Source organism: Capricornis sumatraensis, chromosome 16 (genome assembly GCF_032405125.1).
Source record: "Capricornis sumatraensis isolate serow.1 chromosome 16, serow.2, whole genome shotgun sequence".
In the NCBI taxonomy this organism is placed as follows: Eukaryota; Metazoa; Chordata; class Mammalia; order Artiodactyla; family Bovidae; genus Capricornis; species Capricornis sumatraensis.
This window is the reverse complement of record NC_091084.1, coordinates 77,635,078-77,649,840: the sequence shown is the minus strand read 5'-3', so window position 1 is coordinate 77,649,840 and position 14,763 is coordinate 77,635,078. Positions and strand designations below refer to the sequence as shown.

Genomic DNA, 14,763 nt, shown 5'->3' with positions numbered 1-14,763 from the left:
GGCTCCAATTCATCAGTTCATCTCAGAGAAACTTCAAGGCACCAGGCATGGAGTCAAGGTTCGTAGGACGAATTCTGATGTTATCTGAAAAGCCAAGTCTAACAGCAAAAAAAGTACTGGTAAGATCCACTGGTTCACCTAAGGGACTCATCCCTCTCCACGTCAACCCAGGTCAGAAGATCTTCCATTTCACTACTAAAGATAGGAGAACATGACACTTTTCCCAGTGTAGAGCTCTGTCCGGGCTTATGAGCTCACAGAGTCACATGTCGAGAAGTAGGATAAATAATGGCTCACCTCCCCACCCCTACAAACCAGGTCGTTTCCAGCCTCACTCCTGGGGCTGTTTCTGAAAAACAGGCCTGGTCAGTCCAATCCGGACTCAATTATCATAATAACAAAAATTAAGCCACTTTCAGGACTGCTTCAGGGTGCATCAGGATCAAACCAGACTCTCTAATCAGAACTAATCTGCACTCCTAGCTCTAGGTGGAAACCTAATTATTCTGTTTCAACATTCTGTGTTCAGCTTGATGTGAAACTACCCTATAGATTATACTTAATTGCATTCAGACAACAACAACAGATGGCTACTCTACCTCCATGTGATCTCAAACGAGGACTCTCTCTGCCCCGGCTGCTGCCTCCATACCATTTTTCTTCCCTCTTTAAGCAAGAAAGGGGCCCAGTGGCTACAGATACTAGCTCTGCCCTTGGTGCTGAATCATAGGCTTCCGCCTCTACTTCCAGGATTTGAATCAGTAATACAATACACTTGGATGAGGCCCTGTCCTTCTGGATCTTAGAGATAAAGAATCTAAAGGCAGAAAACAACAGGATTTCTGTGAGGAGAGGGAGAGGTGCTCAGGGAAATTTCTAAACCACAGTCCAAAAATTAGGAAAAGCTTCCATGTCTTCCCTGGAGAAGGAAATGGCAGTCCACTCCAGCACTCTTGCCTGGAGAATCCCATAGACAGAGGAGCCTGGTGGGCTACTGTCCTTGGGGTCGCAGACTCAGACATGACTGAGCGACTGAGCATGCACTCACTCCATGTCTTAACTGCAACTTATTTCCTGGTCCATTTCCATATACTTCCCTAAATAAAATGTTTCACTCCACGCCAAGGCCCCTTTCAGCGCTTCCAGCACTGCACCTCTGTGCTCCACACATGGCCACACTAGGACCTTGTTCACTGCACACACAGAACCCCACTGCACTACACACACTCTTACACACCACTCCCTTCTTTGCTGCTGCAGGTACAATGCAAACACTCCCTGCAGGCTTAAGGCTCTACCTGATCCAGATGAGAAGTTATATCGTTTTTCTCTCCTACTTAACAATTTTTAAAAACTATTTACAGTACCTCTCAAATCCTCAAAATACTTCTCCCTCCTTTCCCTTGCTCCCCATAGAGGGCCTGCAGGTAATAGGATTCGGTTTTGTCTCCATAGCAACTCTGGCTCCAGCACTATTTATAGCAGAGCTGCCACCCCTCCCCGGCTTGGTGACCGCACAGTGCTAGCAGCTGCTACCCCAGAGCTGCCCAGTGCCCATAACAATTCATTCTCCTTGAATCTAGAGATGCCTCTTCCACTGACAGCATCTACTGATTATCAGGTTATCTTCTCCCTCGTGTGCCTTTAGTTTGCATGTGGTCCTATTTCTGGATTTTGTTAAGAGATTATCTCCCTTCTATACAACCAAAACCAAGCTCCCAAGCATACCGTACACTCATTTCTAGGCATCACTAGCGCTGCAAGAGCCCTCTGGGTCTCCCCACTGCTATGGAAGCATAAGCATGCTGCAGAATGTAGGCCACTGTTAACAGAGCTCCTCCCAAGCAGAATGAGAAGGGGAGGGAGACACAGGAATGAAATAGGAAGACGGGTAAAAGCATAACTCATTCTCTAAACAACTGTGTGTTTGTGGTGGTCATTTTATGCTGTATTTAAATGTCAGATCACTGTTGTACATCTGAAACCAACATAACAGTGTACTTCCAACCACACTTCAATAAAAATGTCTGCTCCCCCCAAAAAAAGAATCACGTGGAAAATGCCTAGTGAGAGCCAAAGCACCTTAAAATAAAACAGAACTTGCAGGACCAGAGCTCAAGGCTGAGCCTTGAAATAATCTATGTTTACACTGAAAACCAGGAGCCCTTTACAACCAAAAAAATCTCAAAGATCTCACCTGGAGCATCTTCTACTGATGTACTAGGCATCAGACCCCTATCCTTGGTGGGATCCCAGCCCCCTCTGAACTGAGAATCACTTGATAAAACTGAAATCATTATCGTGCTCTACAGTGTTCATCTCCCTCCAAAGCCACAAGGACCCAGAGACGTCGTGACCATTCTGGTCACTAGCAATAGGATGGATTTTTAGCCTCGGCTCATATCTCATCAACAGCCACTGCCTTCAGTTATTCAGATTGCAGAGATAACCAAGGCTTTCCTAACTATTCTCTCCCTTCTCCCCTCCTCACAAAGATTCTACATCCTCTAACATGACCTATAACTCAACATTCTGTCTTCACATCCACCCACTCAGCCTTTAGCCTCAACCACATTTACAAAACATAGAACCCATCATTAGCCCCTATATTCCAAAGGCATCAAGCTCCAAACGCAAACCTACCTGCTGAAGTTCTACACAGTTACCATCCACTGCATCCACAGACCTTTAAATTATCTGTGTCTTTTCAGCTTACAAATGGTCACACGGACCAGCTCCTTGGATGTGTCCCCCGTTTGGGGCAGGATGTTAATAGTAAAACCACAGGAACCAGAAAGCGATATGACATCTTCGCTGACGTGAGCAACGACAGGAGGCTCTCTCCCCTCCCCCTCCTCCCCAGGCAGTGACCTTGCAAGCGCATCAGCACAGACTGGTCCAGGTTGGGGAAGAATGAGAGCAAGGAGGCAGGCGCTAGGCAGGGATGGGGAAGAGGGGAGGACAGGAACAGGAGGACGAATTTAGAGGTGCACGAGGACGAGCAGGGAAGCTGTTGCAGGAAAGACTGAACAACGGCGTCTCCACTCACCAACAAGCCAATTTTGAAACACCGAATTAAAAATAATGATAATTTTTTTTTTAAGAACCAACTGTTCTTCAAAACCTAACCAAAGATAAGCCGCGCGCGTGTGCGCACACACATATACACACGCGCACAGAAACACACACACACACACACACACACACACACACACACACACACACACACACACACGCTCGCCATGTGCTTAGCACGGCTCGGGCCCCCGGGCTGGACAGCTCTGGCCGCCCCCTCACCTGCTGGACAGTTCTCGCCCCGCCCCCGCCCCGGAACCAAGGCCGCCAGCCCGCCCCGTAGGAACCCAGCCCTGCAGCCGCGAGCTGCGCCCAGGCTCGCAGCCCGAACCCCCTCAGCATCCCGGACGCCCCCACCTCCAGCCCCCATTCCTTACCGACCCCTGCTCTGCCTCTCGAGACCCCCATACCCTCTCACACGCCTTTGGGGCCTCCTTAGAGACCCCTTCCCCCTGGAGCTCCTGTTCCCTCTCAGGATCCGTTTCCCCCCGGGGAACCCAATTCCCAACACCTTTCTAGGGCCCCCAGTGGTCCGGACCTTCCTACCTCCCGGGCCTAGGGGGACCGGCCGGGCTCGGCTGGACGTCCCCGGGCAAGCCGGGCGTCAGTGGCTCCCCGACCCGGGCGCCGCTGGGAGCGCGAGCCAGTTCCGCGTCTGCACCAGGGGGGCGCGCACCACTCCGACTAGGTGAAGGCAGGGGAGGCTGAGGGGCGCCGGGGGCCGTACCATTCACCCCCGGCGGAGGGGGGGGACGGGGCTGCACCGAGCCGAGCGACGAAGGGCGGAGCCGGTCTCGGGAGAAGGGCGTTTACGCACACACCTAGGCGTGAGGGAGTGGGAGCGCGATGGGGCGCGTACGTGCCAAGGGGAGGACCCACGGGAACGCTGTGGGTGTGCGTTGCGCAAACATTTCAGTTCGACACGGTAATAGAGCCCATTTCGATGATGGTACGTTCACCCTGGAAGCGACTTCTCAACATAAGCTGCTCTCAGACTGTCTCGCCGTCCCCTTCACCTCACTTTCCTCCTCCCCCCCCGCCGCTCGCTGTTTGGAAGCGCCCAGCCGCCCGTGCAGGGAAGCCGGCGGCCGCGGCGGCGGAGCCTACCAACTCGGCACGGCGGGAGGGGAGCGGGCGGCTTGAGGCCGGAAGGCGCGGCCGCGTTATCACCTACGCCCGGTGCGCTCCAAGGAAGGGGGCGTGGGCGGCGCCGCGGGGCCCGCTGGGAAATGCAGTCCCGCCCTTCTGAGAGGCTCAACCCGGGACGCGGCAGCCTCCTCTTGGCTTCAGAGGACCTTTTCTTTTCTTTTTTTTTTTTTTTCCCCGGTCCCACAGGGCCTGCGGGACCAAGAGGAAGGAATTGTTGTCCTTTGATTTTCAGGAAAGCCAAGGCATTGGACCTGCACGCGCGAATACAGGTGCGCGACTGAGGCGTTGGTTCTGAAAAAGAAATCCAACAGCCCTCCCCCAGAGAAGGACGACGCGCGATCCCTGAAGGGGAAGCAGGCCTCCCAGCCTCAGCACCTCACTGACCCCTTACGGCGGAATGGGACTGGTAAAGGGAGGTCCCCTCTCACTGCCAAGGCTGTCACTTTGTGACCTGCCTCCCTCCTCTTGAGTCTGGAAGCGGACCCTCAAGGACACACTAGCTTCCCGCCTCCGGTGGTCGGGCCCCCACTCCCACCCCTCAATCCAGAAATCGGTTTCTCTCCTTCTAAATTCACTTTGGTCTTCCTATACAAACATCCTAAAGGAAATCAGTCCTGAATATTCATTGGAAGGACTGATGCTGAAGCTCAAACTCCAATACTTTGGCCACCTGATGCGAAGAGCTGACTCATTTGAAAAGACCCTGATGCTGGGAACAATTGAAGGTGGGAGGAGAAGGGGACGATAGAGGATGAGATGGTTAGATGGCATCACCGACTCAATGGACATGAGTCTGAGTAAACTCCAGGAGTTGGGGATGGACAGGGAGGCCTGGCATGCTGCAGTTGTGGGGTCGCAAAGAGTCAGACATGACTGAGCGACTGAACTGAACGGAACTGATATAAACAGTGCCAGACCTCTCAGTGTGGCAGCCCCGAGGCATTTACGGCCAAGCCGCGGAGGGACAGTGGAGAATTTCCCTGGGGGCCCTGTGGGGGAAAACAGGAAGTGGTAGAAGCAGTTGGGCAGCGCCTGGAGAGCCTTGTGCAAAGGGGCCCCCAGGTTCATCCATTTGACAGGGTTCACACAGTGTTCACGTGGAGCGCAGTGTGGATATCCCGACTACCCAGCAGCCACAAAACTCCCAACCCTTTGACTCTCCTTTAATGCCACGTGAGGATCTCCTCTGCCCAGCCCTCAGGAATGTTTGTCCTTCATCTGGCTCCACCTCTAGGAGGCAGCCACCCAGCCTCAGTCATCCAGCCCAGGAAAACAGAAGACATGAAGGAGGAACTGTCATTCGTGCACGTCCCAGATCTCAGAGAGCAGCGGGGGAAGCTTCTTATCCTGCAGGCGCAGGGCAAACACTTGCTCTGAGTGGACGCTGCTCAGTGTCCGGAGGCTCACCAGTTTCATCAGCATCCTTGGGAACATCAGTCGGTCCTAGGAAAGGAGAGGGACAAGTAGGGCCTTTTGTCTCTCCCCAGGGAAGAGGGGCCAGGGGAAGGGGAGTTGCGGGAGAGGCAGAGAAGTAGCTGTGCTCGATGCAGTCAGGGAGGGGGTTCTAGAAGGGAGAGCAGGTGTGCTGGGGATGAGCTGTGGAGAGGAGGGAGGAGGGACAGTGGGGAGACTCACATGGGGGTGGTGGATGGAGACGTAGGCATGCAGGGCCTCCACATATGTGTGTTGCAGCCTCTCTACCTGGAGCTGGTCCTGCACGTTGGGCCGGTCTACAGGTCACCAACAGAGTTGAGTGGCAGGTCTGGCCAGGGTCTCATTTCCATACCCCAAATCACAGCCCCAGAAATAGGGACCTGCCGCACCCAACCTCTCCCATCCCACAGGAACACAGCAAGGGCCTCCACCCCCATGATCGTTGCCCCACGGCGCCTGCAGCCCTCTCTGATTTGAGTCTCTCGCTGGTTTTCCCTCTTGCCCCTCCTCCGCACCTGCAGAGAAGATGCTGATAGCAATGAGCAAGGCAAACTCAGCATCATTTAGCTGCAGCTCGTTCATGGCTCTCGAGAACTCGAAGATGGGGTTGATGAACTCCACCTGCAGCCCTGGGGAGGAAGAAGAGAGGCTGGGGACTGTGGCATGGGCTTTGATGTTCAATCCCTAAGTCATGTCTGACTCTCTTGCAACGACAGAGACTGTAGCCCACCAGGCTCCTCTGTCCATGGGATTTCCCTGGCACAAATATTGGAAAGGGCTGCCATTTCCTTCTCCAGAGAATCTTCCTGACCCCAGGATTGAAGCTGGGTCTCCTGCACTGGCAAGCGGATTCTTTACCACTAAGCCACCAGGTGAGTCCCGTGAGACATGGGCAGCATGGCTCAATTTTGGAAGCTACCAGGAAACTACCAGGAAGTCCCCAGGCTCTGCTGTGTAACCTTGGATAAGCTTCTTAGCCTCTCTAAGCCTCTTCTGTGAGGTGGGAATCATATCTGAACTTACAGAATTGTTGTGATGGTTAAATGGTAAAGCATACAGACCCCTTTGCGCTGCACCCAGCATATAGGACATTCTGAATTAAATAATCACAATAATAATTCTGTTAGGATTCTTCTTAGAACTCTTCAGGGCCCCACATTACTAGAAATAGAGGCAACTCTATGTTTGTTTACAAAAAGACTTCTTCACTGACAACTAGCCTTACTTTGAATAGTAGCAGTTCATTTCATTTTCCACATCACAGGGGAGACAGCAGTGTGCTGAGGGTGTGGACTCTGTTGTTGGACTCCCTGGGTTTGAGTCCAGGCTCTACCACTTCCTAGGCTGTGTGACCTTGGCTAAGTTATTTAAGCTCTTTGGGCTTTGGTTTTCCCATCTCTAGGATGGAAATAATAATAGTACCTACCTCATAATGGGTCCTTAGAATAATGAGTGGCACATATAATAACTGCCATATGTGTTTGTTGAATTAAAAAAAAAAAGAAGAACCAGTCTTCTTACTGAGAAGACTGAAGTTCAGTAAGTCATGACTTGTTCTAAAGGATAGCGTTCTAATGAATGTTTCTCCCAAACACAGTCAAACTCTCCCCACCCTACCCCATCCCTAGGTTTTCTCGGATGTCTTTTAGCAACCGTCTGCTAACTTTTCCATTCCAGGCTTCTCGATTAGTCACTTCCTGTGCTTTCACCCCGATGTGTCTTGATCCACTTATGGACAAGTTCTGTTTAGAAAGCACTTCTTGGTGAGGTGTCCAGCCTTGAATGGCATGGAACAGCCCCCTGGGAGGACGAGCCAGTTTTAGAGTTTTATCTCCCATGAGGGCCCACTGCTGCTCGCTGAGTGAGCACCCCCAGTGTGGTCGGCTCACGTCACTAGTCACTCACACGTGCAGCATATGGCAGTGGAGGTAGAGGGGGAGGGAGACCTACGCAAAGAGCACCGCTGTCCTCCTCCCCTCACTGAAAACATGAGAAATGAAAGACAAACACTACGGCATGAAAACCGCTTATATAAATGAATCTATAAATAGATGCAGATTCAGATGGCCCAAGTCCGTAAGTGCCGAAAGACACACGCAGACATGAGAACAGGCAAGGGTTCAGAAGGGAGGGTGTTATGAAGGAGAAGGCCATGGTTGGGTAGAGAAAGGGGACAGGGCTGGGCTTCTAAAGAAGGAAAAAGTCATCACATCACTCCTGTTAGGTGTCTCTATGTTCAAGCAGCACACCGGGCACTATAGAAGGCTAGAGGTGCCCACACAGCCCTCCCATGCCCTGTGGTGAAGGGAGTCCTACCTAGAAAGCTCACTGGGTGGCCTGTGATCAGACAAGAGCTGGCCTGAGTCACCAGAAACCTTTCTGAACTCTGCCCTGGAAACCAGGATCCTCCAAACCTGAGAATAGAGTCAGCATCAGCCCTGTTTTACAGACCCACTGACTCAGGTATGAAACCACTCAGTCTCTTGTTCAGCCTCAGTCCTGTCCCTCCAAAACACCCTCTACCTTCCAACCCTTCTCCCACAGCACAAACGGCACCAGCAACTGAATATGAGGAAACCAACATTGCTTAGCCTGCAAGCAAGTATCAGATAGAGAACAGCACTGTGACTAATTCTTGGAGAAAGTCCTCCAGCTATGGGATGGGGACAGAAGTGTTCCCTCTTATCCTAAAACTGCCCCATCTGGGCACCTCTGCTGTGTTTTAACGCCAATGCCACGGCTCCTCAGAAAGCACAATTGAAAGGAGGAAATCAGTCCGCGTGATCCTTAAAGAGCACGTCTGTGAAAGGTTTTTCGTGATTGACTACAAAAGGGCTCAGTGAGGTTTTCAAGTATTTTTCCTAGCTTTTCTTCAAGCAAATCTTTTCTTCAAGCAAAATATTATTCAAAAGCACAACATATAATGCAGATTTAAATGGAGCTTCTTGTTTGGCTAAAGTTAGGGTGAAGGACATGTCTGCTCTAAGGTGACACTGTGGAAACCCTGCCTCAGGTTCCTGGGAGCACAGTCTGAGAACCACTGGCCTAATGCAACAGAGACCAGGACTCTGTGTGGGGCAGTTAAGGGAAAACTATCAGGATTTCAACTTTCTGTCTTGGAAAAACAGGTGGCTCCTTCCCTTTGCAGCTGCCCAAACCCCGGGCCTGCAGCTCTGTAGTCGCTATGGATCCCCTGCATGATGGGACAAAATGCATCTGTCCATCCAGCCCAGCCCGTGTGTGAGTTCAGTCCTCACCTGCTTTGGCAAAGTCTTCCCGGTTATAACTGAAATCCTTGAGGAAGGTGATACTCTCACTTCCAGGGTTGTACCTCCGAGAGGTCTCCAGGAGCATCACCTGCACACAGTGATCAGGCTGGTCTCGGCCTGGGGCACCGTCGAGGAAAGGGCAGCCCCTCATCCCTACTTCCCGGGCCGGGGGGTAGGGGGGAGGACATGGCTTTCCAGGGGGCTGGCTGGAGGCTCCTCCCACAGACATCCCTTCACCCCCATGCCCACCAGCCACCTCAATCGCAGACGTCTTCAGCAGGGCGATCTGGTCCTCCCGGCTGAGCTGCAGGAAGCCTGGCAGCTGTTTGGCAAAATCCACGATCTCCTGCACAGAGACGATGGCCAGCTCGGTGAAGTGAGCAAAGCGCTGCTGACGGGCCTCCCGGCTCTGGGGATCTGGTGCCATTGGCCAAGGCTGCCCAGAAAGGCAAGGAGGAAGGAAACAAAGCGCCCTGAGTCGGATGTCAAGAAGCACCTGGGGCTCTGGGCACAGCCGTCTCGTCCCCAGGGCTCTCAGGTACCGTGACTCGAAGCTGGTCTGAGAAGGAGCGCCTGTTACACAGCTGCTGGGCAGCCACCAGCTTCTCAATCATGCCCAGCTGCTCCGGGCTGAGCTGGGGCAGGACTTGGGGAGGTGAGGAAGCCCTCGGGGGTGCAGATGTGGCCTGAGCCTGTTCCTCCTCTTGCCGCTTCAGTTTCTTCAGACGGATCTGTTCTTCTGATAAGACACCTGAGGAGAGAGCAGGACAGGGTGAGGAGGGGAGAAGTGGGGAGACAGGAAGCGGGGATGGGGCACAGGAATAGTTTGAGGCTCCAGAAAAAAAGAGAGCATTGGTTACAGACAAAGAAGATACAAAAAGAAAACCAAAACACATACTATGTGGCATATGGGATCTTAGTTGCCAGACCAGGGATGGTCTGAGCCCCCTGCAGTGGAAGCTCAGAGTCCTAACCACTGGACCATCAGGGAAGTCCCTAAAGAAGAGACTTTAATCCACTCTTAGGAAGGCCTGCAGACTCAGCTGCCTGTCTGCCCCCAGACCCTGGCAGCCACATGTCCCCTCTTCCCCATCAGCCTAACCGCCCCCAGCTCCATTGTCCAGACACTCACACTCCTCCCGCATGCCCGCCTGGCGGCACTTGCGAAGGCGGCACTCCTGGCACTTGCGGCGCATGTAGGTGTCCATCGGGCAGTGGCCCCCGCTGTGGCAGACGTAGCGTGCCCCTTTGATGACACTACGGCGGAAGAACCCTTTGCAGCCCTCGCAGCTCAGCACGTTGTAGTGGAAGCCGGAGGCCTTGTCCCCACACACGCTGCACAGCTCGTTCCCCAGCATTTTGGGGGCAGGCCCCTTTTTCCGCTTTTGTGGACGAAGTTCTGGATGCAGAGAAGAGCCTTCATGTTCTTCTTCGGGGAGAAGGCTTAGTGCCCAGCTGGCCACTGGCCTGAGCACTCAGTGACCTTCATTCACTTCATTATACCAAGACTAGTCTCTCTTTTCTAAGAAAGTAGCTCTCATACGCCAAGCTGTCCTAGGTACTGTCTGAGCCCTTACAGGCGCTGATCCTTACAACAACCTACAAGATGGGTGCGCTTATTATTTCCATTTTACTGAGGCTCAGAAGAGCCTAGTGTCCGACTCTTTGCAACCCCATGGACTGTAGCCCACCAGGGTCCTCCATCCATGGGATTTTCCAGGCAAGAATACTGGAGTGAAGAGCCTAAGACAGACGCAAGATTTACACTCAGATCACTTACGTCAAGTTGACGCCAAAGCCTTTGGACTTAACCCCAATCTCATAAGGTAAAGAGCCCTGATCCCAGATCCAGGGAGCCCCCTCCTCCAAATCTGGCAGCTCCTCACCTGTGGACTCTGGAGGGGCCTCCACACCAGGGAGCAGGGCTGCGGGCTCTGGCGCCTCCAGCCCCACCCTCGAAGTGCCCCCAGCGGACTGTGGTGTGCTGGATTCCTCCCTGAGGATGCACTTGCTGCTTCCCAAGGGCTGGCTGCTTGCATCTTGTGCATCTGGTTCCCACAGCTCCACTGCAGAGTCTGAACTCCGAAAGACAGACACAAAGGGTCTCAGGTCCCCCACATTCTCCTGGGAAACTGCAAGTCTATCTCCGCCCACAGAGGGCAGCAAAACGTTGGCTTTGGCTCTGGGACCCTGGGATTGTTGTGGGCTCTAGGGTGAGCCATTTGTAGTCCCCTGCACCTCAATACCTTAAATAAGGATGTTAACCTCTATCCTTTGGGTGGGGGCTGAAGTCCATCCATCTCAGAGATCAGACAGAACTCTTGAAAGCCAAGCTGGGTAAGCCCTGGACATGCCAAGCCTCCCCAGCAGCAAGCCCGGATTGAGAAGGATGGCAGGTTATCTGCCAGGGCTAGGCACGAGAACCAGGGCAGAGGTAACCCGGGCAGAAGGAGGTCAGCAACACCCACAGCAGCTCTGAACTGCTCTCCAGGGGAGGGCAGAAGGCAGGTCATGTAGGAGGCTGATTCCCGCGGGAGGAGAGGAGCCGGGGCCCAGGCTCAGGGGAGAGGGCTGGAGTGAACACGCTTACCAGGAGACACATCAGGCACAGGAGCCTCCAGCCACAAAGACATCTCTTCCCGGAGTCCTGGACATTACCAAGGGACTGTCCTGCAGGAAGGATCCAGGTTACCCTCTTCCCAAACTGGGCCCCTTCCCCTCCTGATCCTGCCTTTTATCTATCCTCACATATCAGCTTATGTTTACCTGCCATGTATGTGTTAGCACCTGTGCCGAGGCTTTCCATGCCTTCCTCACAACATCCCTGTGACATCAGGGCTACTCTTAAACTCAGTTTACACATGAGCAAACTGGAGTTACAAGACACGAAGAAAATTGCCTATGGCCACGCAGATAGGCAGCGGTAGAGCCGAGGTAGAGTCCCAACTCTGGTCTCTCCGACCGTTGACAGCTCTGATGTCTTGGCTACCGTGCCACCTCTTCTCCCCGGCCCCGCTCCAGGCTGTCAGGGAGCGTTTGACCCCCCCCACCCCCACCCCCGCTTCTGTCAGAGCCCCTTCCCCTTACTCCTGCACTGGGGACCGCCGGCGTTGGGCCGAACCCGGGACAAGTTCTATGATCCAGACTCCCTCCACCCCGCGATAAACACCGCTAGTTAAGTCAAACCTCCCTCTTGCCACTTCCCGGGACAAAATTCTCGCCTCCGGGAGTCACCCAAGTTCACATAGAAGACCTCCTCCCCTGATCGCGACAAGTTATTCTGGGGCTTAGAGCGAGCGCTGCGCTTTCATCACCACCCTCCCTCGCTGCTCCCCAAAGACCCCCTTTCTAAAGCCCCGGGACACCCCGCACCCCCGCCCCCACTCCCGGACACGCAGACGCAGAGTCCGAAGGCAGAGCTGAGGCGCAGACCCACCGGTGCCCGGGCCGCCAGACTTCCCGGCCGGGGCAGTCTCTGGAGCCCCCTTGCTGGGAGAGCAGGATGCTGCAGCTCCCGGGTCCGCAGGCCTCGGCGGTGGCCGGGGCACCCGAACTGAGCGAGGCAGGGGCTGGGAGCCCGGGGCCAACCGACTGGAGCCCGGGCCTCCTCGCCCCCGCCCCCGGCGCTGACTCCGCCCCTGCCGGCCGGCCGCCCCCTCGGCCCGGCGCCACCGCGGCCCCTGCCCCCCGAGCCCGGCGGCCGCATGTCCCCGCAGAGCGGCCCGCGGCTCTCCCCTTCCTCTCCTCACCCCGGCGGCTCGGAGCGGCTCTTACACAAACCGCTGCCTCCCAGGCACCACCACCACCCCACTCCCCGCAGCCTCCAGCGTCGTCCCCTCCCCTCCGGAGACATCTCGCAGAGCAAAGGTCCCGGCCCGGCCCGGCCCGGAATTGCGACACCGAGCCCCAGCCTGCTTTCCCAGTCTCCCTCCGCCTTCCCTGCCTCGGGAAGAGGCCGAGCAGCTCTCCCCACCATCTCCAGGCCGGGGCCAAGCTGCGAGGACTCCAGGGGTGGAGACGGGCAGGTTGCTGGGCCTTCCAGGGAGTTTCTGACTGTGGGTGCCCTGCGGGGGGTGGGGGTGGGGGCCTCCGAGAGGGGAAGAGGCTGGGGGGAGGCTGGGGTGGAAAGAAGTCGCTTCAGCACTGGATGGTCTGGGATGGGAGGCTGGTGCCCGGAGGACCTGAGAGGGTGTGTATAGGAAGGGTTCCATCACAAGTGAAGGCAGGCCCTGTCCTGCTTCTCCTGAGACCATAGCCCTGCCTTCCTGGAACCCCGCTGCCTGGAACACCGAGGTCTACCCTGAAGGTGGACACCTCATTTTATTGATTTTACCTCCCCTGTAACAGAACCTGACATAGAGTAGAAACAAGAGTAGGTACTGTGGTCCCGTTTGTTGAATGAATAAGTAAACAAGGAAAAGTTTGATCCTCTTCTATCCTATACTTGTTACCTCGAGTCAGTTTCATCTCCACAGCACTGCTTCAGTGCACCGGCTCTGAGCTCAGGTTTTGGATTCAAATTTGGGCCTTGCCTCTGCCTCTTTTTTTGCTGTGTGATCTTAAGTGGGCTTCCCTGCTGGCTCAGGCTATAAAGAATCCACCTGTGATGCAGGAGACCTGGGTTTGATCCCTGGGCTGGGAAGATCCCCTGGAGGAGGGCATGGCAGCCCACTCCAGTATCCTTGCCTGGAGAATCCCATGGGCAGAGGGGTCTGGCAGGCTACAGTCCATGGGGTCACAGAGTCAGACACGACTGAGCAACTAACCACAGCACCTAGCACTTGATTAACTAAGTTACTTAATGTCTCTGATGCTGTATCCCTATCTTTATAACAGGGATAATAATAATGGCTTTTACCACAGAAGGTTGTCGTGGCAATTAAACAATGTATCAGATGTATCCGGCCTAGTAAGAGTACTAGAGATGGCAGCAGCAATCAACCTCCCAATTCCTTCTGCAATGGGTCTTCCCATCACCTTGACTCTGAACACTATTAACCTTACAGTGCTTATTTCCTATACAACCCCCTCACTATCTCTTCTGGTCCTTGGAGCCATCCCAGGAGGGAGGGAGGGGACAGTAACTCTGGAGAACACTGAGCTCAGGTCAGAGCCTTTCCCAAGACCACACACAGTCAGCGGCCGAGCTGGGATTGGAATCCAGATGTCCTCACTCGAGTCCCGTCCTCTTTCTCCTGCGTCCGAGTCCAGGACGCTTGTCTCGGTGCCTCTCAGGTCTGCTGGACCAGCTAAGCACCAAGATGGGCGAAGGTTGGGGGGCGGGGGGCTGCAGTGGGAGAGGCAGGGGCCCCTGGGGGTGCTTCAGTGCAGATGTGGGAAGCAAGGGGCTGAGGTTACTGCTGGTTGCTCCCCCGCCCCACTCCCAGTTTCCTGCTCACAGGCTCTTCCTGTTTTGCTGTGAACTCCAGTTCCCATGGGTCCTGCATTAAAGCAGAGAAGGACAGGAGGCCAGGGCGGGCAGCCAGAGGACCAGACACAGAGATGAACAGGGCACCAGGGAAGAGGAGAGGGAGCAGGGCAAGAGTGGACACGGGGTGGGGGGAACTGGGTGGGAGAGGCACTGCGCGAGCAGAAACAGCAAAGAGCTTGGTGAAAGACAGGAGGACGGTCAGGGTGGGGCAGGGGGAACGGGTGGAGGTTGGGGAGCAAAACTTGAGAAGACAGCAGGCTGGGCGGTGTTGCAAAATCTGCCCATGTATTCATTTTCACATTTCAGAAAAGCCCCTCTGACACCCCCCATCTCAAAGTTCTGCCTCCAGCTTTTGCTCTTGTTCCCTCTCATCACAAGGTCATCCCCTCACAAGGCCGGCACCCC

The 14,763-nt window shown here is 54.5% G+C and overlaps 1 protein-coding gene across 2 annotated transcripts; it reads right to left on the bottom strand.

Moving 5' to 3' along the window:
* Positions 1-5,389: 5,389 nt before the first annotated feature.
* On the bottom strand, positions 5,390-12,486 carry NR1H3 (nuclear receptor subfamily 1 group H member 3). 2 transcript variants are annotated; one of them, XM_068988494.1, is made up of 10 exons: positions 12,364-12,486; positions 11,518-11,597; positions 10,814-11,002; positions 10,060-10,326; positions 9,470-9,678; positions 9,184-9,363; positions 8,916-9,015; positions 6,174-6,287; positions 5,860-5,954; positions 5,390-5,667 (listed from the first exon to the last, which is right to left on the bottom strand). In XM_068988494.1, the coding sequence occupies exons 2-10, from the start codon at positions 11,558-11,560 to the stop codon at positions 5,521-5,523; spliced, it is 1,344 nt and encodes a 447-aa protein (XP_068844595.1). In that variant the 5' UTR covers positions 11,561-11,597; positions 12,364-12,486; the 3' UTR covers positions 5,390-5,520. The 2 variants fall into 2 exon arrangements, with proteins under 2 accessions (XP_068844595.1, XP_068844596.1); XM_068988495.1 differs by lacking the exon at positions 10,060-10,326.
* Between the last annotated feature and the right edge of the window lie 2,277 nt (positions 12,487-14,763).